At 28.7% G+C, this 24,727-nt stretch overlaps 2 protein-coding genes across 3 annotated transcripts in view; both read right to left on the bottom strand.

The window, feature by feature from the left end:
- LOC128390959 (lysosome membrane protein 2-like) overlaps window positions 1-2,016 on the bottom strand; it is a 52,995-nt gene extending 50,979 nt beyond the window's left edge. Inside the window, exon 1 of one of the 2 annotated variants that reach the window (XM_053350772.1) lies at window positions 1,651-2,016. In XM_053350772.1, the coding sequence (XP_053206747.1) occupies window positions 1,651-1,767 (117 nt within the window). In that variant the 5' untranslated portion in view covers window positions 1,768-2,016. The remainder of the gene's footprint in view (window positions 1-1,650) is intronic. The other variant, XM_053350771.1, reaches the window with a different exon arrangement.
- Window positions 2,017-7,998: 5,982 nt separating this feature from the next.
- Window positions 7,999-24,727, bottom strand: part of LOC128390956 (low-density lipoprotein receptor-related protein 4-like) — a 57,707-nt gene continuing 40,978 nt past the window's right edge. The window contains exons 7-10 of the mRNA XM_053350766.1: window positions 13,988-14,101; window positions 12,183-12,401; window positions 9,811-9,904; window positions 7,999-9,728 (exon numbers count right to left, since the gene is read on the bottom strand). Coding sequence (XP_053206741.1) covers window positions 8,480-9,728; window positions 9,811-9,904; window positions 12,183-12,401; window positions 13,988-14,101 — 1,676 coding nt within the window. The 3' untranslated portion in view covers window positions 7,999-8,479. The remainder of the gene's footprint in view (window positions 9,729-9,810; window positions 9,905-12,182; window positions 12,402-13,987; window positions 14,102-24,727) is intronic.

Here is a 24,727-nt window from a genome sequence, read left to right as displayed (position 1 = left end):
AGCAAAGAGATTAATATGAATAAAATGAAAATTAAAGAAAACTAAGTTTTAGAAAATGGGAAAAAATAAATGAAGGAATTGAATAAAATTATTCAATAATCAGGGAAAAGATCATCGAAGTGATACAATTGGAGTTCTGATGGATTCCGTGTTTTTATACCCTTCACCATGTATCTTTTCAGTGAAAATGTAACACTCATTATGCTTTGATAAATTTACTCTGTTCTTTCTCTCTCTCTCTCTCTCTCTCTCTCTCTCTCTCTCTCTCTCTCTCTCTCTCTCTCTGATTCTATCATTTCCTCCTTTATATCTACTATGTTACTAAACCCTGAGGACAATTTTATCCTAATAAATTGTATGGACCATTATATCATGTTATTATTATTATTACATATTAAAGAATCAGCAATAAGCCAGTTTTAACTAGATTCAGGTTTTTATTTATTAATAGTATATGTATTTATATTCAGTTGAGTTCAGTTAAATTCAGTTAAAGTTCATGTAATCATTATGTTGGTTACCATTACTTTTTACTATTGTTAACATCTTCATCAGATGAATACGATTATTGTTAAGATTAAGGTAAATAGAAGATGAGAAAATTTTTTTTTCAAGGTAAAATGGTTAAACGAGTTTCCTAGAGATTGATGTTGAAGAGAGAGAGAGAGAGAGAGAGAGAGAGAGAGAGAGAGAGAAGTTCTGAATAACTTTCGATTTACCGTTAACTTGGAAATCGATACAAGGGGAGAGAGAATGAAAAAGTTTTTTTCTCTTTTTTTACTCATAATAAATAACAAGATACTCGGAATAAGTTAACGATTAAAATCAATTTTCTTTTCCCTTTCATGGTCAGTTTTCCGATAGGTCAAAGAATGAGAACTTCTACATGGTATTTTTGATCTCCATGAAGAACATATAATCATAATGATAAAATTATTATGATTATTGTTTAAATGTTGGATAATTATAATAGTGAAAGTGAGAGAGAAAAGTTGATTATCAGGAAAATGAAGAAAAGGAGAAGAAAAAAAAATCATGTCATCGAATTGTTATCCTATCGATTACTATCAAATCTATTACGTCTAGTGGTCAGTTTGGACGGAGAGAAATGGTCAATTATCGATGATTGAATGTAGACATATAAAAATATCGTACAAGGTTAACTGAGAGACCCAAATGTTTGATTGTGACAAAGTAAAAAACTAACATTTATTGTCGATGATAATGATTATTGGTAACGATAATAATGATTCTGCTAATGATAATAGTAATTGATAGTTAATCACTGTGATTGAAATTCAATGTAAACATGAATGATATTTCTTATTACGTTTTTTTCTCTCTCCTTTCATCATTTGGTTAACAGTAACAACGATAAAATTAATCGTCTAGGTAATTGTTAAATCTGTAAGTTATCATGAATTTTTCTTCATTTATTTCATCATGAGTTTATCATCTTTCACAGGGGAAATTACTTTCAAAATATTAGATAATAAAATGGAGAGAGATAATTAGAGAAAAAGAAACTCAAGGAACCGGAAACTATTCAACTCTAAGAAAAGAAAAAACTTTTTCATGACGAAAACAAAGTTGAGAGATTTTATGAGAAAATATTCACACTTTTCATTCATAATTAGTTGATTAACTTACCTGTTGAATTATTGTCTCAATGAAATTGTCTATTAAAAGAGGCATATAAACACCAAAGGCGATGATTGTTAAACCAATTAAGATGATAACTGTTGATATTGATTTATTAAGATCCATTTGAAATCAGAACGTGTAAGTTTGGTGATAAATTGATGAAAGATAATTATGATGATAAAGATAAAGTTGATTGTAATGATGAAAAAATGACTAAATGTTAAGTAGTTTGATTTTCGGGAGGCGATAATGTCTCAGGTAACGTGGAATAAGTTAACTTATATCACCATTGAAATTGAATAAAGTAAAAGTTTCATTTATGCAGTTGACAGAAATCAACAAGTTAAGATTATGATGATGAGAAAAGTGAGTGAGAGAAGGAAGGAAAGTAAGAGAGAGAGAGAGAGAGAGAGAGAGAGAGAGAGAGAGAGAGAGAGAGAGAGATGATGATGATGATGATGAACAGAATAATGATGATAAGAAGGGGAAGTTTTTGACAGCCTCTTGTTGCACTTACGTAGACTCCCTTGTATTCAATTATAATACTAGTAAAAAAGTGAGAGAGATCTGAAAGTGGCAAATGCTACGAGAGGGAGAGAGGAAAGGATATCCATTTGAATCTTTCCATGGGAGCCACTGAATTTGGTTCAGATTCAAAGTATTAATAGTTGACAGGTAACATGAGAATTGTTTTTGTTTTGATTACATTGATGAAATGAAAACGTTACATTTTGTATCTTTTTTCATACGAGTTGTTTATTTGTTTTTTTCCTTATCCAGTCATTGTGACTTTTTTAATATTTAAATATCAAAACCAATTGAAATTTGATAAGTTTTAATGAACAATTAACACATAATCAAGTGAATAATTAGAAAAAAACTTCTATTACAATTGAATGTCTTTAATTTCATTTGTAATATAATTGTACTCACTCCAATTGAAAGTAAACTTCATGATAATTCATTTAAGAAAGAAAACTTTTTTTTTCATTCTTTTCTTTTTTCATTACATCACGATAATTGTTCACCTTCTTTAAAACCATCATGGTAATTTTTTCATTGACAATCCAACCATTTATCGCAATTAAGATAATAATGAAGGAGAGAGAGAGAGAGTATATGTGTGAGAATCAAGAGATGATTTCATTGAAAGTTGATTCCATGACGATGATTAGTTGATACTCAGAACTTTTTTTCTTCGTCTCGTTGGAAGTATCAAGTCTTTCCCTTACTCTTGATTATCTTTCATATTAGAGACAATTATCAAGAGGATGGATGATACAATTGATATACATATAAAGCATCATATTGATGATACTGAACCATGATGATAATGGTTGATACTCTTTTCACTTATTATTACATGAATATATTTTACTTTTCCTTAATTTAATTTATCACAAGTAAAAAAAGAAACAAAAAATAACCATAGAAAAATACTTGATTGCTTGACTGGCTCACCAAGGACATTTCATCAATTGTATAACTTGGTTAACTAATAGCAGAAACAACAATCAAATCAAGTTACGTGTTAAACTTAATTACATTTCCCGTTTTTCTTCAAACACATGATACATATAATATTTATTATCTGCTTAACATTTCACACAAAAAATTATCGATTGTACCAATGTTCAGATCAAATCGATTGTAGATTATCAGATATTTAATGAATTTAGAAAGCTGATTTATCTCCAAGACTCTGATCCAATGAAAGAAAGATTAAAATTTTCGAATTGCGAAAAAAACTTTCGATATCATGTTTTCGATCTAGTTATTCATATTTATTTTTCCAATAAAAGTTCCAAACTTACTGAGTCTAATCTTCCCCTGGTAACTATTAGCATCAAGGATATTTGGACAATTTTATGACATATGAATTAAAATCTGGATTAATTCAAGTTACAACTTATGTAACTAATAATTTGCTGTCATTTTTTTTTCTTCAATTAATTTCCTACGTCATTTGATTTGATGCGATTATTTTACTCTCCATCCTTTTACAAAATCGTGACTAATAATCAGCACATTTCTCTGTCATTATCAGTTTTTAAATAACATTACTAAAAATAGATTATCAAGTTGATTAATTTTCCCACTAATTGATAAATGATGATGATGATTATCAAAAACAACGGCAATCAAAAAAGTGAAATTGTTTACCTTTTTTTTGTTTTGATTATTTAACCTTTCCCAATTGCAACACTTTCTAATTGTTTGTTGTATTAAACCAATCACTGGGCTAGTGATTAGTGATTAGTGATACTGATTAAATTGATTCTTTGAATAGTTAAGTTGTTTGTTGACTTTATACTTTGGGGAGGTTCATGTTTTTAACCTTGGCATCAATGATCAATCCTAGGAGCTCTCACTCTCTCTCTCTCTCTCTCTCTCTCTCTCTCTCTCTCTCTCTCTCTCTCTAATTTACTCACTAATTCACCCAAATGCTCACTAGCTCACTCACTCACTTTGACTTTCTCTCTCATTCTCTTCCACTTTACATCATCACTTTCCTTTGATCACCCATCAGTATTAATAGATTATCATGTTAATCTGTCATTGTCCTTAAATCATAATCACTTTGATGGTTAAATATTGATTTCTTACTTCTTGACATTTCATTGTGAAATTTTCATGTTTATCCTTGATTTACATGATCACCATGTTTACTCAGAGATTTTTATTGTAAACCATAAATCAAATCTATTATAATATATGAGCAAATTTAGTAACTTTTTCCATGATACAATAAATTCATAGCCATTGTAAGAAAAAAGTTCAATCGTTTTCCATGTAAGATTTATTAATAGTGAATAAGATGGTCCGAGAGGTGATCTGAATTATGAATAAAAACCTAAGATGATTTGTATTGATTCCAAATGATAATCACATAAATTGTTTCAATAACATTCATGTGGTAATATCAACATAAAGATAAAATACTGATTAGGAACAGAAAAGATCATGATGATCTCAATACTAATCCTTTTATCGTATTGAATAACATGCTACTACTTTTAATTAGTTTCTCTCTCTTCCTTGTATCGATGATATAATTCATGCGATTCTTACGATTTTCAACGATTTTTCGTCAAATTGTCACCAAGATGTCAATTTACACCAAAAGAGTCGATCCAGTTCAGTATCTCAACTTGAAGGGGGAAAAACGATTTTCCCTAATTTTTAAGGTCAAATATTAATGAGATGAGAGAGGAAACTTTTCAAGAGCCCTTGAAGTATGAATGGTGATTGAAATAGTTACAATAAAGATGATAATGTTGAAAACAACGACGAAGATGATGATAACCTTGATATTGAAATGGAAAATAAGTCATTTGATTTGATTGTTGCAATCGAATCATTTATTGTCTTTGTTTACCTTTTTTCCCCATCAATTTTCATTATCAAAAAATGAAAATCTTAATATCAACATTGATGTAATACTATTGATATTTTAATCAGCACCAGTAAATTTATTTTCCATCCAAATTATTGATAATCTCTCTGTAATTTTCAATTCGTTTCAGTTTCGCAATCGAGTTTAGATCATAATGAATGACAATTATGGATATTTTTAGAAAGAATTTGCAATTTCATTGAGAAAAACATAACATTTATTAACCAATTGCCCAATATTTGTTACGATGAAATTACAACTTTCTCCCTATCATTGATTGTTTATCGTTGATTGTTGAAAGTTTTGTTTTTTCTTGCAAAAACTTATCAAGGTTAATGTTGATCTTTTCATATTTGCATTATGAGAAAACATTTTTGCAATTCTAATGTTTGTAGATATAATTTGCAACAATTTAACCCAATTTTATTTGATTACAATCATTTAAGTTGAGTTACAGTTAGGCCTCCATCTTCTCTCTCTCTCTCTCTAAATGATGATTTATACTTTGTTTGCATTTGTCTTCTTTTGGTCTTTGCTTGTGGTTTTATCCTTAAGACTTTTACCATCACAATGAAGATGATGAGAGAAAATAATATTATTATATTATCAGAATAATGTAACAACAATTAAGACCAAACATCGTGTTCATGATCCATTAAACAGAATCAATCTTAATTGTTAAGCAAGAATCTGGTTCTTTCAGATTTATATGTACATTTAATGTGAACCCAAAAATATTATTATGATAAAATAATTTTCTGACATTTGTTTTTATTGAACTTCCTTATTTTCCTCATGTTTTCTCATTCATAATCTTTTCATGTACAAGTGATGACAATTTTCAGCCCAATGTAAACATAAAGCACATCGCAATTAATTAATCACTTAACCGTCATTCTAATTATTTAACTTTGTTTCACCCTCACTTTCACCAATCAGCTAATTGTTTTACCGGAAGTTTTCATTCAATGTGAAAATGTGTATATCAGATATTTTCATAATTTTACCATTACTGACCCATAGATAGTCACATTGAAAATGACTCTAGATTATGATTAATATGCTTTTAATATTCAATACAAATTAGCTGATTAACTGTATCCGCTTAATTTGATTTTAATTGTTTGGAGAAAAAAAGTTTAACTTATAGATTTTGATTCTTCCGTTAACTATTAATAAATAAATATTGAAATTCTTTTTGTATTATTAATCACTTTCACTTCTCTGATAATTTATTATGAGCATTGAACGTGTCGCGATAAACAAATGGACCACGAAACTATTAGAGAGAGAGAGAGAGAGAGAGAGAGAGAGAGAGAGAAAATGTCTCGAGGGTATGATTATTTTGGTAGAATTTCTCTTTCTTTCTCTTCTTTGAATGTTCAAATGCTAATATCGTTCAATCGAGGTAGACTTCAATCAAGGTAACTCAATATTATTTACTGATTGGAAAAGTAAGTAAAAAAAAGAGAACCTCGAATTTTTTTCTCTTATCGAGACCAAGATCACGGTAGGACATTTACCATGGTGCATAAATCACAACCCAATGACAGAGGCTGAGATAAAAACGATGGAAGATTTGAAAGGAATTGAAAGATTTCTTTTCTCATAGCAAATCAATTAAATCAAATGACCATCGAGTAAGTAAATGACCACACTTGATGACCATTTAGATCTAATATTTTCATAGATCATCACTGATCATTAAGATAACTGTCCGAAAGTCATTTGTATCAAGATCATATTAAACATATCGAGAAAACTTTAGTAGTTAACTTTGCTATCAAGTCAAGTAATAACAACAACTAATTAAATAATAAATAAATAAGTAAATTAATTGTTTGAATCAAAATGATTAACTGAAAAGATTCAAAGTCTCATTAAAAAAAATTCAATTAATAGATTGTTACAAATAACTAATGTTTTCTTGTTTGAATTTAACCAAAACATCGCAACACCAAAAGTTACAATTTGAATTTCAGGTAACAAAAAGTTGCTAATCAATTAATCATATGAATTAAAATTTCTATGTATTAGTTAATTAAAAAACTGGTTAATTGTTTACATTGTATCTTGATAATTTAACAAGATAAAACTGTTTATATGTTATTAAGTGTTGACAAGTTAAGATTGAGCAATCAAAAGTTGTACTTACCTGTTAATCAGGTATTATTACAAATACAATTAATTAAAACTTTTCTGGTCATTCAATTGAGCTGTCATGATGCAAAATAATCTGAATACAGATAAAGTTCAAGGACTCAGAGCCACCAGCTCAGAAAATTAGATCTCCATTGTTTTATGATTTTTTTCTGATTCTGTTCCTGAACTTTCAAGGATATAGAATAAGTATTTCCTTTAATGGATCAATGATAATCTAAAGACAATTGAATTCTTTTTTTCTATCATTTGATTATCTTTTAATCTATGAACTCAGTAAGTTCCTAGTAGAGCAAAAAAAAGGAGAAAACATCATGAAAATTGAATAGAAGAATATAAATTGGCATGGAATCTTCATCTTCTAATGTTTTGATTAATCGCTGAGAATGACGATTACAAGCTATCAATCAATATAAATTGTTTTCCATCAGTTTAATTATGATAATTCTGCAATGATTTATGAGATTGAAACCTTTTGATGGACAAAAACTTTACGAAAAAAATTTCACCGAAAAAAAAAACTAATCCGATTTATAGATAATCGAGTTACAATAATCAAACTCTATGATCAAATGAATATCCAAGCATACGAAAGATAATCAGTAATCATGAGAATGAACAATTTGCATGATGGAAGATGAAACCTAACCATAAATCTTACCCTCTCTTTAACCGTTAATCAGAATTAATAATTCATCGTTAATCTAAACTATAGTAATCTTAATCCACCCCAACATAATAGAAACGATGAATACTCAATGTGAGATTTATGAATGATAAAGACAAACAGAAAATGATTACATGTTGAGAGGAAAATTTAATTTAATTGTTTTACAATTTTTGTCAATTTTCTTATATCAAAGTGTTTCGAATATTTTTGTTTTCTTATCAACACAATTATATATAAATCATCTGATTAATTGTTACATGTTATAAATTAAGAAGAAGAGGAAACGGAAAATGAGAAAACTTTTCTCAATGTTTTGCTTTCTCCTTTTTTTCCAATATTGGATAGAAGGGAGAAGATGAAGATGAAGATGAAGAAGATGATTGAGCTTGAGATTACAATTATTATGAGGAAAAGGAGAAGATGAAAATCTAGGACATGAAGATGAAGAAAAAAAAATCGAAAAAGAAATTGAAAGAACATGTACTTTCTATCCAATGTTATTTAGATATATTTTTCTTCTTCATTTTCTCAGAACTTTTATCTATTTCTCTCTCTCCATCCAAAAGTTTATTCATCTTATTTGTCTTTACTTTATACTCTCTCAGTGTTCATATATCAGTTTCAATTGAATGGAATGATGGATGACGATAAAGTGGATGAGGTGAAAATGAACGTTTGGTAACTGGTGATGCATGAAGAGAATTGAATTTAAACTTTCGTCGATTTTGTTGTCGCTGTTGACGTTGTTGTTGCTGTTGTTGATTTTGTTGTGTATGATGGTGGAGATATTGATTCTGTTGAGAGTGGGCTTGTTGTTGATTCTTAGTTTTACCTCTTCTTATATCATTAGAAATATTTTTCTTATCATAGTTTATCCTATTCTGATGATCACCTGACTGAGGAAGAGACTGGAAAATGTGATAAGGTGTTGGAATTATATTCAGGGTAAAGGGTGGCTGTCGAGTTGATTCATGTTGCTGTTGTAGTTGTTGTTGTTGATGGTGATGTGGAGGAGGAGGAAGTGGTAAATTAGATGAATGTATTGATGAGATTGATCTTCTCATTGCAGTTGAATAATTTATATTATTACTCTCATTGTGATTATGCTTATTGTTGAAATTGATGTTATTGTTTCTGTTTGATCCCATCATGAATGGTATTACACTTCCACCACCACCACCACCACTGCCAACAAAACCTCCTCGACTTTCAAATGTCTCACTACGACCATCAATTGGTCTTTCACCTCCTCCTCCAAACATTATTTTTCGAGGTGTCGAGGAAGCAGTTAAATCGGGTATTGAAAGGAGGATTCCTGGTTCATCCCAATTTTTGTAACTCGGATAACTTTCAAAGCTACTGTTGAAGCCAATTTTTTCATCTTCACTGTAAATCTCTTGATTCAATAAATTATAACCTCGTTGTGGTGACATTTCAATTGATTCTTGATGATTTAAACCTCTGTGACTTTGCTGTTGATACTGTTCATCATTATTGGTGTTGTTATTATTATCATCGTCATCATCATCATCATCACCAGTTTCAAAGGAGGTATTCTGTTCATGTTGTGAATGTAAATCACCAGTAATATGATGTGATGAATAAAATTGTTGCTGTTGCTGAATACGATGAGATTGATGATAAATATCAGATATATTTTGGTTTATTAGTTGAGGTGAAGGTGGTGTTATTAAATTAGGTGAACGAGTTGTACCTCGATTAACATTTGATTCAATTGCTTGTGAGTAAAGTGTTGGGTGTGGGAGGGATTGATTACAAATAGGTGGATATACTTTATCGATAATCTCTGAAGTAGATGAACGAGCATCTTCAGATGAAACATTGGATGAATATTTCCTGAGGGGAAAAAAGAAAGACAAGAAGATAAAAGATTGAAATTCAATTGGATCCAATGGGTTTCTCTTTTTGTTTGTCTTACCTTTTAACGATAATTAACCCAATCGATGCTAAAAGTAAGGTCAATAATAATAAGGCCGCTGCTGTGGCTATGTAAGCCATTTGTAAAAAAGGATCTAAAATAACAGTAATGGTAAAGAAGAAGAAGAAAAAAATTTCCATGAATAAGATGAGAAAATGAGATTGGAAACATCATCAATCACTATGGTTACTAGTTAGGTTTCGAATCCAATGAAAGTTCATTCGAAGTATTTTTTTATTCATGTGAGAAATGTTGAAGAAAAAGTTTGTGAAAAGAAAAGTCATTCTTTTCTATTGACATAACATTATTATTATTATTATTCTGATGTTCATGATACTTTCTCACGATGATGATGGATATGCATGTACATCTCTTCATCTAATTGGTATGCCATATATTGGAAACTTGATATTGAAATATCAGAGATTAGATAATATTAATAATAAGATATTATTCGGTTCTTAGACAGAAGCTAATATCAGAGCTTCTTGTTTGCAATTATTTTCTATCATGGTCAATTCGCTTAATCTATTCAATTTATTAATATCACAATTTTCTAAAAACTACCTTATTATTATATCTCAAGTCTTTAATCTATTCTAGTTTGGTCGATACTTTTCAAGATCATGAAGGTTACCCTTTCTATATCGTAAGGTCTATTGTATCGCTCGAAAAAAGGTTGACTAATAATGAAACATAATAAAATCTCTGCTAGGGATAAATAGTCTTAATAATCTCACTCTTGTTTTTGATCATCAAATTCTGAATTAAAAGCTGAAAAAATTGTTGATTGTTATCCTGAATCCAAAAAGTTGAATTATCTATTTTCCATGAATAATCTAATTTGATTATCTGCTTATTGATGCAAAATAAGGCTCAATCCTTTTGAGTAATATTAATCACCAGGCGAGTATATTTTGAATAAATAAGGTTACAAATGCTAATTTGATTTCCCAAATGGGAAAAATATATTTTATCCTGTTAATTGTTGATAACAATTAGGGATAAGAGTCAGAATGATGATTAAATGATCTGAATCTTTTATCAACTTTTCAACCTAAATCAAATCAAAATGTACTTTTCAACTGTTGGTATAATATTATAACAAATTCTCTGTCAGTTCTGACATTCTAAACTAAATGCTAGTATATTTTATGGACAAATTCTGACAAGTACGATATAATACACTAAAAACAATATAATATTAATAACCTTCTCATTGAAACTGTCAAGTTCAATGTAAGAAGTCATCTAGCTATTACATGGCTTTTAGCTCATGTTATTTTTTTTTAAGTTGCTTGATTGAAGAGATGATGATTAGTTTATAAAAGAAACAATCAGCTTCATGTTTTCAACTGTCAGAATGAAATTTTCAGTATTTACTATCTTTTCCCAGATCGATAGAAATTCCATCGTCCATGGAAAGGTAAATAAATGGAGAGATAGAGAGAGAAAAGAGAAAAGATTAAAAGTTCAATTTAGATAACCAGAATTCTATTAATCTTATTATTATAAATATCAGAGAACTAGAAAGCTCTAAAATAGAAAATTCAAAGAATAATTTAATAGAATAAAATAATTCTTAGCTACTTTGGAAATCGAATATCCTCAAGTCATGTGACTAAGAATATGAAACAAAGTAACAGAATTTCAAAGTTTATCTTGAGTTTATGTTTCTTTTTACTCTCTGATTCTGTTTTATATCAAAAAAATTATCTTTGAGTGTAAAAAGTAAAACCCAAAGTGTTGTTTGGAAAATGATCAAAAGAAGATGAGAAATAAAAACATCTAACGTTAAGTATAAGAATCACGTTCCTGGTTTACTACCATTATCATGATCATCATGAATGATCAAAATAATCAAACAATTTGAAAAAGTAAAACAACCGAAAACAAATACAAAACCAATAAGAATGTAAAAAAACTTGATAACATCTCGTGATGATTATTATGGAAATTGAGACAGAATTGACCATGAGAATATGAATAGTTAATCATTCATGTGAATGAAAATTTTTAGATGTTAACGAAAACTATCATATATATATGATATTATTATTAGAAAAGGATAGTAAACATTTGTTCAGATTACTTGGATATCTCAATGAATGAAGATTAATATCAAATTATTGAGAAACATTCTTCAAGTCTAATTATCTAATCACTGATTGTCTTTTCATTTCAACTTAAGATCTTAATCAAAATCTTATCATGTTTTTCTTATTTCTATCTGTTTCTTTTTCTTCTCAACTCTTTCACTTTATTTTATCTTCATCATTAAGTTGACATTCACTCTTGAGATACAATGAAAATGATAATGATTCAGGAGAGAGAGAGAGAGAGAGAGAGAAAGAGAGAAAATAATTAAATACCGTCTAGGGAAATGCCAAGAGAAAGGCAACCAGAATTAGATGATGAAGATGATGTTCCATTTCCAGAGCATTCTTTGCTTCCAATTTCATTTCGATTGTGTTTCTTATTATCATCATAATCTTGATTCTCAGGCAAGTTTCCATTACCATTGATAGGATTACCTTTTTTGCTTGTTGAAACTGTTGAACTTGATTCCAGGTTAAGAATATCACCAGGAACTGAATGGGAAAGGAAGAAGAAGTAGAAAATGACAAAAAGGAAAATGCAAACAAGAAAACAAATATAATATTAATAGAATTGATAGATAAACATACAAAATCCAATTGACTGACAGGTAAAAGAAAAACATTGAATAACAACAACGAAGAAAAAGTTTCCCCTGATATTTTAATGCTCCATGTAATTTCTTTCACCTTCATGTCCATGTAAATGATATACATATATGTATATAAATGCTTCTCATTATTTAGATAATACTCATCATCATCATCATCATGATACTTTACTCTGCCCTCCTCCGTTACGAAAAATAATTCAGCTCTTGGTTCTCAAATATCGTCTCTTAGAATTCAAAAAAAGACATTTTATCGTAGGGTCCATTAAGCTAACCTTTATTATCACTTCTGGTTAATATAATAAAAGCAAATTATCATTTAAAAAGTCCATTCATTACAACATCAGATCCAGAGAACTCATCAAATGTATGCATGTACGAGAAGAGGATATTTTCATGATAGTATTATCATTTTTTCCTTTACTATGTTCATGTTACCTTTCAAAGCACATTAACCTTTACCTTTATATACATAACATACCGTATGTATTAGATATTGTGATGATACCTTATCATGGTGATATGCTAACACCAAGTGACATGATGAAACATGATTAACATGAATTTGATATCACAATGACAAACAACATTCCCAGAGATTATGGTTTATATGTGTTGTCCCTTATTAGATGTTTAGTACATGAGAATAGCATTCTCAGAATGATAATAATAATCACATTCAATGCAAATGTTGGAGAGAGAGGGAGAGAAAATTATTATACAGGGCATTTTTGCAAGTTTCCAACAAGTTTTTCTTGAATAACTTTTTTGTTTTTAAGTGCTCAGACCCTAGACTCGAGTTATGATAGTTTGGGCGATACATAATTGTCATATTAAAATATCAAGGTCATTCTGTTAGGACAGGGTTTCAAGGTTGTTTGGTGGTTACTAGAAAATACATTCGCAATCATGAGGCTCCTAACGTATTTACATTTTTTGGGTATCTTTAGTTGCAGAGATATAGCGTTTTAGATCAGGATTTTTAATTTTATTTCATTTAATTTTCATTAATTTGCTTATAACAAAGAAAGTGAGAACCGAGAAAATATTATATTTTGGGTACATGTTTGTTTTTTGACCATCAAATGACCTTGAAACCGTGTCCTAACAGAATGGCGGGAATGACCTTGATATTTTAATATGGCAATTATGTATCGCTCAAACTATCATAACTCGAATCTGGGGTCTGAGCGTTCGAGAACAAAAAAGTGATTCGAGAAAAACTTGGTGAAATGCCCTGTAGTTCAATAATAATCATAAAAGCAATAATTTGACGTAAATAGATAAAATGGAATTCTGTACATTATGTATTCAGATATATTCATTGAACATGTTTACTCTTGAATTGGTTTATGGTTTTTTTTATCTCAAGTAAAGTATTACATGTGTATAATGGTAAAAAAGGAGCAACTTTTTTTAATAGAGAGAAAAAAAGCTGTACGAGTTGATGAAAAGGATATTTTTACATACCTTGAGAGCAAGGTCTCGAATCTTGAACAGTGGGACAGGCACAAATATAACCCTGAGGTCGAAATAGGCACAAATGAGTACAACCTCCATTACCAATTCCACATGGATTAGTTCCTGTTAATGATGAAAAGAGAGAGAGAAATTCAATCAACAAAAACAAATATTAATATTCATACATGTAGATTTATCATGGAATGAAAAAAAATAGTTGATAAGAAATTCTGATAACCCAATCAACTCTCTGATACTATTATTATTATTATTATCCAATATTAGCTCATAGTCAAATGGAAGTCTATTAAAAATGAAGCGAAAAAAACATTCCTTATGGTGAAAATGGGAAAAAAAGTTCAGCTCGATAATAATAATAAATGAGCAGCAATGAGGCTGTGAAAGATGAAATTGAAATTAAGAGAGGAAAAATTCTGGGCAAGAACAAACAAACGAAAACGTTTAATATGATAATATGTAATAACATGAATTCTAAGTACTACTGAGGGAAGAGAAAGAGAATGAGAAAGAGAGAAAAAAAGTTCTAAAAGAAGAAAATTCTTTCATGATAATGATGTTGATAATGAACGAACATTCATCACACTTGGTTAGTGAATATACTCTCTCTCTCTCTCTCTCTCTCTCTCTCTCTCTCTCTCTCTCTCTCTCTATCAGGTAGTCTAGAAATAGCTAATCGATGATTGGAGAAAAAAAAGAATCCAGAATTCTCTCATTTTCTCAAGATGAATACCTACATATGTACACAGAATACCCTTTAAACTTAATGTTCTGTTTGACATTTTCTTTAGTCACTAATATCGAACATGTGATTTTTGTTACTTCTTTTTTCTCACTTCTACTTTTTGACACATCGAAGGTGCTTCAATCTTCATGAAAGAAAAAAGAAACAAACTTTCTTCCAACAGAAAACCCCGAGAGTAGTTTCTTTTTATTTCTGGTTCGATTTTCCTTCCCTTCCAACTCATGTTGAGATACAAAACAGAACACTCACTTGGAACATTTTCCTTTTCTGTTCGAAAGTTTTTTATAATAATAATAAACTTTTCAATATTAGCAAGAACAGAGGAAAAAAAATTGAAATCTAAAACTTAATCTATTATTAATACTAATTATGATAATCTCATTGTGTTGTACCAACAAAAAGAGTAAGATCCAATTTCATTACAACTGAATTACCATGTTGATGATTATGAATAGATTGTAAATTTTAGTGTTGATCCTTAACCGATTAAAACTTAATTGGATTACTTGTTAATCTTTGTAATTGCATCTAATTGAACATCAAGTTTCTCTCTCCATATTTGCATACCCTTTGCATACCTAAATCTATTTTCCAGATATCTAATTACCTTACAATAGCAAATGAGCATTTAGTGTTGAAATTAAAAATAGATTAACAAACTAATGAAACGATGAAACAATAATAATAATGAACCCAGAAAAAAGTTCATAACACTGAGCCTACTAATGGATTATTATTATTTAAATTGATAATCATGAATTATAAATGCAACAATCATCATGATAATTGTATTCAATTAATTTTGACCAAAAGATTAACTTTACAATGATTATTTTTAACACAATCAACGTAAACATTAAGGCAGAAAGGGTGAACAATTTAAGTTAATTGTTATCCTTTTTTCACAATTACTATCACTATTATCACAAGTAAATTATATATAAAAAGATTCATGAATGAAAACTAATATTAATTAACGATGATAATAATAATTATCGGAAGTAAACTAATAGTAATAATAATATTAGTTTATTAGTATAACAGTTAACTAGTTAATTACTCAAGTGCTGAGTTGAATAACAGTTTCAATCACAATCAATTAATTGGATTATTAATACAACGGCAACAGTGTTATGATTGGCAATTAATTATCTAAGTTGATATTTCAATGGATTTTTTTCATCTATTATTATTTTAAAAAACTCACAATTAGCAGTTAATTGCTGCTTAATTGTTATCATATTTATACTCAAAGTGATTAAAATTTGTACGATTAGCATGGTTAATTATGATAATATTTTAATTGTAGAAACGTCAAGTTCAAGATACATATAAATTTAGTATATTATTTGTAACAATTAACCTTTTGTAATGCTGATTAATTGTTTCTGATATTATTTCCTCTTTCTCTCTAATTAAATAAATAATTGCCTTTTTACCGGTCAAAGGTTATGACCATGAAATTAAATGAATTAGCTTCCGGTAAAATTCACTATATTATTATTAATTGAACCATGGTGTTTACTTTTCATGAAAAACTCATAGAACTGGATAATTTTCAATTGATTTGTTGATCAATGTTACGAAAGGAAAAATCTGTTCAATCATCATCATTATCATCATGGTGAAGTTCAAAGCTCACAGAATCATAGAAATACGGAAGTTGAATTGTATCAGTAAATGTTGACATTTTTTTTTTGCTTTCTCTCTTCAATTCATTGATTTATTACCTTTGAAAATCTTTGTACTCGTTTTTTTTAAATGCTGACAATGTTACAAGCTAAATGTTAAGGGAAAATGCTCCAAGCAATTGATTATTTTTTCTTTCTTATAATCATCTTTTTCCTGTCAAATGGAAACTTGGTAAATTTCAATGAAATTCACATTCTTCAGGGGAGTGAATCGAAGATTCAAACTGTTTTTTTGTATATAAAACTCTGGGACAATTTACATGGAGAAAATTATATTAATATAATAAGTAGAAAGGTGGAAAAAAATGAGAAACCATATGATTATTATCAAGTTAAGATTCAATATTTGTCTCAAGTTGTCTTGATAATAATACGTTTTGTTTACATTCAGATTAAAGCTCAATATTGTGAGATTAATTTTCTCGTGTCACTATCATGGATAACATGATTAATTTTTCTTCTTCTTCATTTGAAAAGTTTGGTGAAAGACAAATTCATTAAAAGGGTTTCCTTTGTATTATTTCAATTCCTGTTTATTCAAATCAGAATTCAGGTAAGATTTCATTAGATTTATCTGATTGATTCATTCGACTCTTTTAAGTCAACATACTCTCGGTGAATTAGATGAAAATGAGAGTAAATGAATTGACGGGAAAAGTATAAAAGTCTATCGATGCTTGTTAGTATTCTAAGTTAATAATATAATATAATAGGTTCCATAGAATTAGATTCACACTGTGAATTAACCTCAACATGGATGACACAATGAGCTAAGAAGATTCTGAAAAATGGGTGATAGAAAATGATGGCGAAAAATACTGGAATCGTTAGGGAAGAAGAGGATAAAGATGAAGTGATGATAATAGAAATGATGGTAAACAATAAGGTGAAAATTTCCACAAGAATAATAATAAAGACATTCACCAGAAAAATTAACCATCAAGAGAAAATAAATTGAAAAGAGGAAATAAAATTCTGATAATTGTCGAGTAGATAAAAGTTCTGACAAACTTGTATGAACAAAATAATAATAATCAAGTTTGTTTTACCCAAGAATAAATTTGAAATTTCATAACGACGATGGTGATGAAGATAGAATCTCCAAATTGATGATAAATAATTTGTCAACATCATGAAAATCCCCTGAAAATGGTAATAAGAAAATCAATTGCCAATAATGTTTCTTTATATTCAATTAATCTTTTGCTAATAACACCGATAACAGTGTAAGGAAAATAGTCTCATGAATATTAATCTTAATCTATTGTTATTTTTTCAACACTACGATTTTTATTGATTAATTTAGTTAATTAACATTAGGTTAAAGTGAATAATAATATAATCAGTTAATAGTTGTGACATAAATCACACACAACTTTACTGTTTATATTTTATTGACATCAAGTGATAAAAGTTAATCCAAATTGATCAACTCCTCGGGCAATTAATTTTGATGGAAACAATTAACATGAGAAAGTAATGAAAAAAAATGTTTATCACTCAGAAAATTTTGGCAAATGAATTAACCAATCAAATTAAGTTGTCAAAATTAGCAAATATCAAATTTGCTCAATTTGTTTACACTTGATCAATTTCACCTTTCGAATTTCAATTCAGATTGAAATTGAAATTCGAAATTAAATTGTTCATCATCATCATTATCATCATCATCATGAGTTGAAACTCTTCAACTATCAGTAATCAAATTCTGATTCAGAATGAAATTGTAATCATTACTGTATTAAAGTTTTTATTTACATTCAATTAAATGGCGATTATCTCTTGGTGATTTATCAGAATTATTTCATGATAGTAATTTACTATTTTTCAGTTTGATAGTTTCTTGATTGTTTAACCAAACACAAGAATGATATCTAAGTCATATACTAATTCAATTAAATGTTATTGATTCAATGATCATCAAATAACATCATCAACATGAGATCTTGATGAAATTTTCATTGATTGAGAAAAAAAAGTTCAACTTTAGCTTTTGCTCAGATCAATAATCATCATCATATTTCATCATATTGAGTTACTACAGTTATAATTAGTATTTTTTGCTCAATTGATCTGAATCATTAGATCATTGAAATAATAGGATTTAATTGAGTTCATTTCATTTCATGATAAAGGTTAAGATAAGATTAACTTGTGAACTTTGAAATACAATCAATGAATTCTCAGTTTTAAAATGTTTCCTTATTATCACCATGGTCTCAATCTTGTTATCATGTTGCTCAATCTTATTACAACAATAACAATTGATTCAAGGTAAACAGGATGACACAATAAGGATGGACTATGATAAAATCAATTTACAGTAACAACCATCAACTGGACTTGACTGAATAAAAGGTAAATGATGAAGGTGACCAAAAATAGATGATGATGATGATGGTGAGATGATGAAGGGAAAGGTTGATTTCTTTGTGTTGAACAACAAAAGCAACATGAAGATTCTGGTGTTGATACTGATGAAGTAAAAGGATGATAAGAAAAGGAAAAGGAAACAACAGTAAAATTGTAAGGTGAAAGGAGAAAATAACGGTAAATAGCTTCTCTCTCTCTCCAATCAATGAGAAGTAAAATAAAGCAATAATATTAATAGAAAGAGAAAACAATCTCATCTATTAACGATAACACAGTTCATTGAATGTCTAACTCCTTTTTTCCTCCGTGTTCATTATCTTCATCTTCATTATCATTCAGCTCGAAAATCTGAATCTTTATCCATTGGAATACTACCTTGAATCAGAAATATGGTTCATCATTAGTATTCTTATCATGAGATTATCTTGAGCAAATTTTATCTTCCTCGTCCTTTTTTCTCTCATCATCATCATCATCTCTATTTTCGTCACCACCACCATCATCATCTCTTTGCTGCAATTCCGTTTTTCTGATTTCCACTAATTGTCATCCCTTAAGCACAAATTTGTAACTCAATTGTAAATCATCATTAACGAAACAACATCCTCTTCATCTGAACACAACAAAAACAACACCTTCATCCTATTCAACTTATCTAACGAAAAAGTGTGATAAACTTAATACCAGCATAAGAAGATAATCTTAATCCGATTTTCGACCAATGGTTAAATAGTCCATTCACTTTTCTATTCACTCTTTTCTCTTTATTTTTTTTCTCGACTCACTGATTAACCTATTATTAGAATAACCTTTATTTTTCTCCCTCTTCTTTCATCATTGATGAAGATGATGCGGATAATCATGATGGTAATGATGCTCTATTGTTGATTCACTTTCTTCTGTAATTTTGTTTGCTTTCTCTTCCTTAATATACTTAATAAAGTAGCAATAAAACTAATATATTTCGTTGTATTTCTCTCTCTCTCTCTCTCTCTCTCTCTCTCTCTCTCTCTCTCTCTCTCTCTCTCTTTCTTTCTTTCTTTTCTTCTTCTTCTCTATCATCAAGTTCAATAAACTTACTCATTTAACTAACAATCAATTTCAACTGAAATTAATGTTGATTCCTGTTGATAAAGATAATATTAACATGGGATAAAGACATTAAATGTTTTTGTTTATCTTTTGTAACATCTAATTGTATTTATCATCATCATCATCATCATCATTGTAACCTTATTATCAGTCCAATATAATAAAAGGTTTTAATTAACTGAGTCAAATGGATGAAAATCTAATCCTATTGAGTGAGAATAATAATGTTCAATAATATCAATATACTCATTTGCAAATGTATCATTGGAAATTAATTAGTTAATTAATTTCATTTGGGAAACAACTTCGAGATAAATATAAGGTTGACCTTTTTTTTGACTGTCCATTTCCATGATAATGTTGATGGTGAGATTGGAGAAGTGAAATTTGATCAGATTACATGAAAAGGTGATAAAAAATAGGAAAAGGAGAGAGTTTGTAATTATCCATTCAAACTATAAATTGATTTGATCAACTTGCAAATCAATTTCCCTGTTGATTAATTAATTACTTTCTCTTCTTATCATAGTTTGTGTGTTCTCTGTAATATTAATCTCAAACATTATCAACTGGGAACAAACTTTATCCATTAGATTGATATAATTTCTCATGTATTCCTAATCAATGTTTGATTCAATTGAATGTCTTTTGGAAAAAAAAGAGGAAAAAAAAGTCAACAAGTTCTGAGAGATAGTTAAGGTAAAATCTGAGCATTCTAATCATGTAAAGAGAAGGTGAAAGTGATTTCGAAACTGATGACCATCATCAGAATTCACCATCTATTACTTGACCAAGTAAATATTAGATACAATTGGGAGAGAGAAGAAAAAAATTGAAAAGATTCTATCTAATAATCTGGTAAGAGTTGTCAAATCGGTGACAGTTTCGTCCTTAATTCAGAGTAAATCAATTCATCTCATCGTAATCATTATCACCATGTGTGAATATTATCTGCATAGATAAATTCTGCTAACAAACTATCCAATGATTGAATTTCTGGCAATTATAATAATAAAACTTTCTCTCTCTCTCTTACATTATACTGACTTTAGATTGACTTTTTTTCTTGGTCATTGGTGTTTTGTCATGATGAAGTTATGGCTCAGTGAACCTAAACGACAATAGACTCAAGAGGAACAGGAACAGGAAAATGAATCAATAGAATGAACTTTTTTTTCCTTCTTACGAAATATCCAATCTCGTTACACAATTTGACCCAATATCTTGACCAATGTCCAACTTTTCGATTTATTTCAAGTTCTCTCTTCCATCTCCCAGAAGCCCCTTTTCAACCCAAATTTTCTGGTTAAATTTTTACATTTCTAATAGCTCGATATGCATGGAAAAAATTCACTCAACCCAATTGGGAGGATTAATGGACAATAGAAAAATAAATTGACAAGTTTCATGGGCCACTAATTTCATCTGAAGAAATCGTAATGATGGAAAAACATGAAATTGACCAATCACAGATATTAAACCATCTTATCCATACAATGTCTCAATCAAGAAGTCAAAGAAGACCAAACAAGAAAGATAGAGATGAAGATGATGCGGAAGATGAGGAAAGAGATTAAGATGAAAGGATGAAACCAAAGATCAGCTAGAGGAAGAGTAGTTACCACGCCTTGATACTAATATTTAAGGTATCAGTATGAGTAACGATAAGTTGGTTAAGGAAGCTGAAATTGTATTATCACATTTATTATATCAGTTTAAGTTTTTAAAGAAAATGCGGAAAAAATTATATACTGTATATGGTGTATATATTTATGGGCTTAACCAAAAGGGTTTTAGAGGCTTGTACACAACATTTTTCATCTTCATCATTTATTTTTTGTTACTCTACTTATCATCTATCGTTTCATTTAGTTGATAATAGATAAAACTTTAAGCTATATTACTACGGGAATGATCATTTATTGTTTTAACAGTATCATCATTATCATCATGAGTAGTAGATTTAATATTATATCCAGATTAAAGTGATTGTCAAAATAGTTATTAAGGTTAAATTGGATAAGATGATGATAGAAAAAGTTTCTTAAGATTAGAAAGGATTCTCAAAAATTGCAACTTTTTCTTCTTCCAATTCAATCCCTTCAAGTTTTTTTTTCTCATCTCAAGATACTCAAAGTTCTGATATATAGACGATTCTATACTCATTTATATCTTTATTTATCTCATTGAAAAAAAGGGTATGGATGCTGAGAAGCTTAGTAAAGTTATTTCATGATAACTCGTTCAAGGGATCATGAGGTAACATGAAACAGGAGTAAAATCTGGGAGAGAGAGAGAGAGGGTGTAATAGAATTATTTTTAAAATAATAAATGGATGAAGATAATGATGATTACTCTTGATGAGAAGAAAGAAAAATTGATCAGAAAGATGCTTTAAGGGATAGAAAAAGAGAATTCGAATGAGAAAAAAAAAGAATATCGTCCTTTTTTCTGTCTGTTTCTTTCTATTCTAAGGTTACTTTTACTTCATGATTGAAGAAAATGTTACAATTCTTTCAAGAACGATAATCTTATTCACAGCATCCTCCAAAGCCATTACTCTATCTATTATCTTCATCTTATCTTTTTCCCTTCTCCCATGTAAACAAAACTCTTGACAAGTAAATATCACATATATGAATAGCCCTTCAGTGATAATAATACATAGTCTCAAATACAAATACTATACTAAAGTGGGTATTCATTGTATTCAAACAAGAAAAAGTAAAATTGAACAAAATATGAAAACATTATCATGAGGCTAAGTAATGATAGTAAAATGGCAAAAACTTTGGTCCATGATAATAATATGTATGCATCTCAAAAATTTATTATAAACTTGCAATTCAGATTATATTCAAATGTATAGAATTAGTTGAGAATGAATTTCATGGAGAGATGAAAGAAAAAGCTAAAATCTATACAATGGGTTTTAAATAACTCCTTCAAAACCTATTCTCGATATAAAAAATTATCATGAGGTGAATCGTGATACTAGAGTATTAGAATCATCTGTAAAAAAATCATATCGAGTGAACTTTTGATGGAGCTTGAACAATTCTTACTGGAGATAATTTTGGTTGAGGTTTCATCACCATGAACTTATCAATACTAAATTCCTATTTTAGAGCTTTTAATCCAAAGATATTATCGTTAAAAAATGAGTTAGACACAGGGTGATCAAAGTTGATACTCTTTCATGATAAAATTCATCGATCATCATGCGCTAAGTGCTCAACAAATTATCTAATTTTGTGATAACTTTTTATTACAATTTTCTGCATCAACAATTGTATTAACATCTAATGAAATAGTTTCTCATCATTTGCTATTATTTGTTACTTTTATTATCTTATTTGTTTAGAGTCAATTGAAAACCAATGAGAGTCATTATCGTTTTCCTAAATTGGCCTTTAGAGATTATCTAATTATCGTTAATTGAATTAAAATGAATCACAATTCAGTAGTAAAAATAAAACGAAACGATTATACTAAATCACTTTTTGGTTTCTTACTGGTTCCCTCATTATATTCATGAAATAAGTTGAGTAGGTGAAGAGTTTAAATTGAAAAATTCATAAGTTCTTTGAGGTAAACCAAAGATAGAGAGAGAGTCATAATTGATTTGATTCAATTGAAATTCAATCGAAACTCAATTCCAAAGTTATTGACCAAATTTCATTCCCGAAAGTAAAATAAAAACTAATGGACAGAAAAAAAAGAGAGAAACCTTAATGGATGAAACTTTTTTTTCATATCATTTTAGTTTCTTTTCCGAAAAGAAATCATTTATCCCCATGAAAAGTTCATGATAATTATCAGAAAATCTTTTAACCTTAATTGTATTTAAAATCGTTCACCTGATAGGTTACAATTGCTATCATAATATAATGCTAAAGACTGAGAATTACAGAGAGTAGAAAAAATAATAATTCAGAAAAGAAAATTATAATTCTTTTAAACTTTTATTTTTCATGGTGAAATACTCATTACCATGGTATTATCATTCTCAAGTGTTCATTTTTTCCCTCTATCTGGTTCACATTTTTCTTATTACCTTCATTATTGCTGTTAAAGTTCAAACGTTTCTATGAAATCAAAGTATTCATTGAAATTCAAACTTCTAATATTATCCTTAGTTTCATAATTGATATCAAGTTTTCACTTAGAGAATAAAATTTAATCATTTATTTTCATGAGAAAATGAAACAGGTAATCAAGTGAAATTGATTCTTTACTGAATTTACTTCAAACCAAAGAGAATTAGTTATCAAAAAGTAGTTGGAACAGAAAAAAATATCATAACCAAAATTACCCTAAGGGTAAAAGTTCATCATATGTTTTCATTCAAACTGATTACCAAACGTAGCAAATTAAATTCTTGATACAATTTCCAATTTTTTTCATCAACTCAAATCCAATTAATTAACTGAAACAATGATTTATGAATGAATCTCTGAGTAAAATTAAACATATTCAACAACTGAATCAATTCATGATTTAGAGTAAACAATTAATAATACTGTTCATGGTGAGTACTATAAGTTGTAGTTAATTGTGTTACTTTTAATCAATTTTAGATGCATGAGAAAATTTGGAAAACCTTTTCCATTTTGATAATAGTTTCATTTACTTTTCTGAATGAATTAATTTTAAATTACTCCATTGAGGATAATCATGATGCTTTAAAAATGTGAACAAGCAAAAAGGATTGAGAGTAGAAGGGAAAAAAAGTTCCAATAAAAGTCTATTATAATTATGAATTTCATGATGATGATGATGGTGAAAAAGTGAGAGAACTTGTTTCAACAAATTTTTAGAATTATAATG

The sequence above is a fragment of the Panonychus citri genome, unplaced genomic scaffold (assembly GCF_014898815.1).
Source record: "Panonychus citri isolate SS breed McGregor unplaced genomic scaffold, ASM1489881v1 Contig00132, whole genome shotgun sequence".
NCBI lineage: Eukaryota > Metazoa > Arthropoda > Arachnida > Trombidiformes > Tetranychidae > Panonychus > Panonychus citri.
Note: the sequence above shows the minus strand (reverse complement) of the source record. Positions and strands in the feature narration are given on the sequence as shown.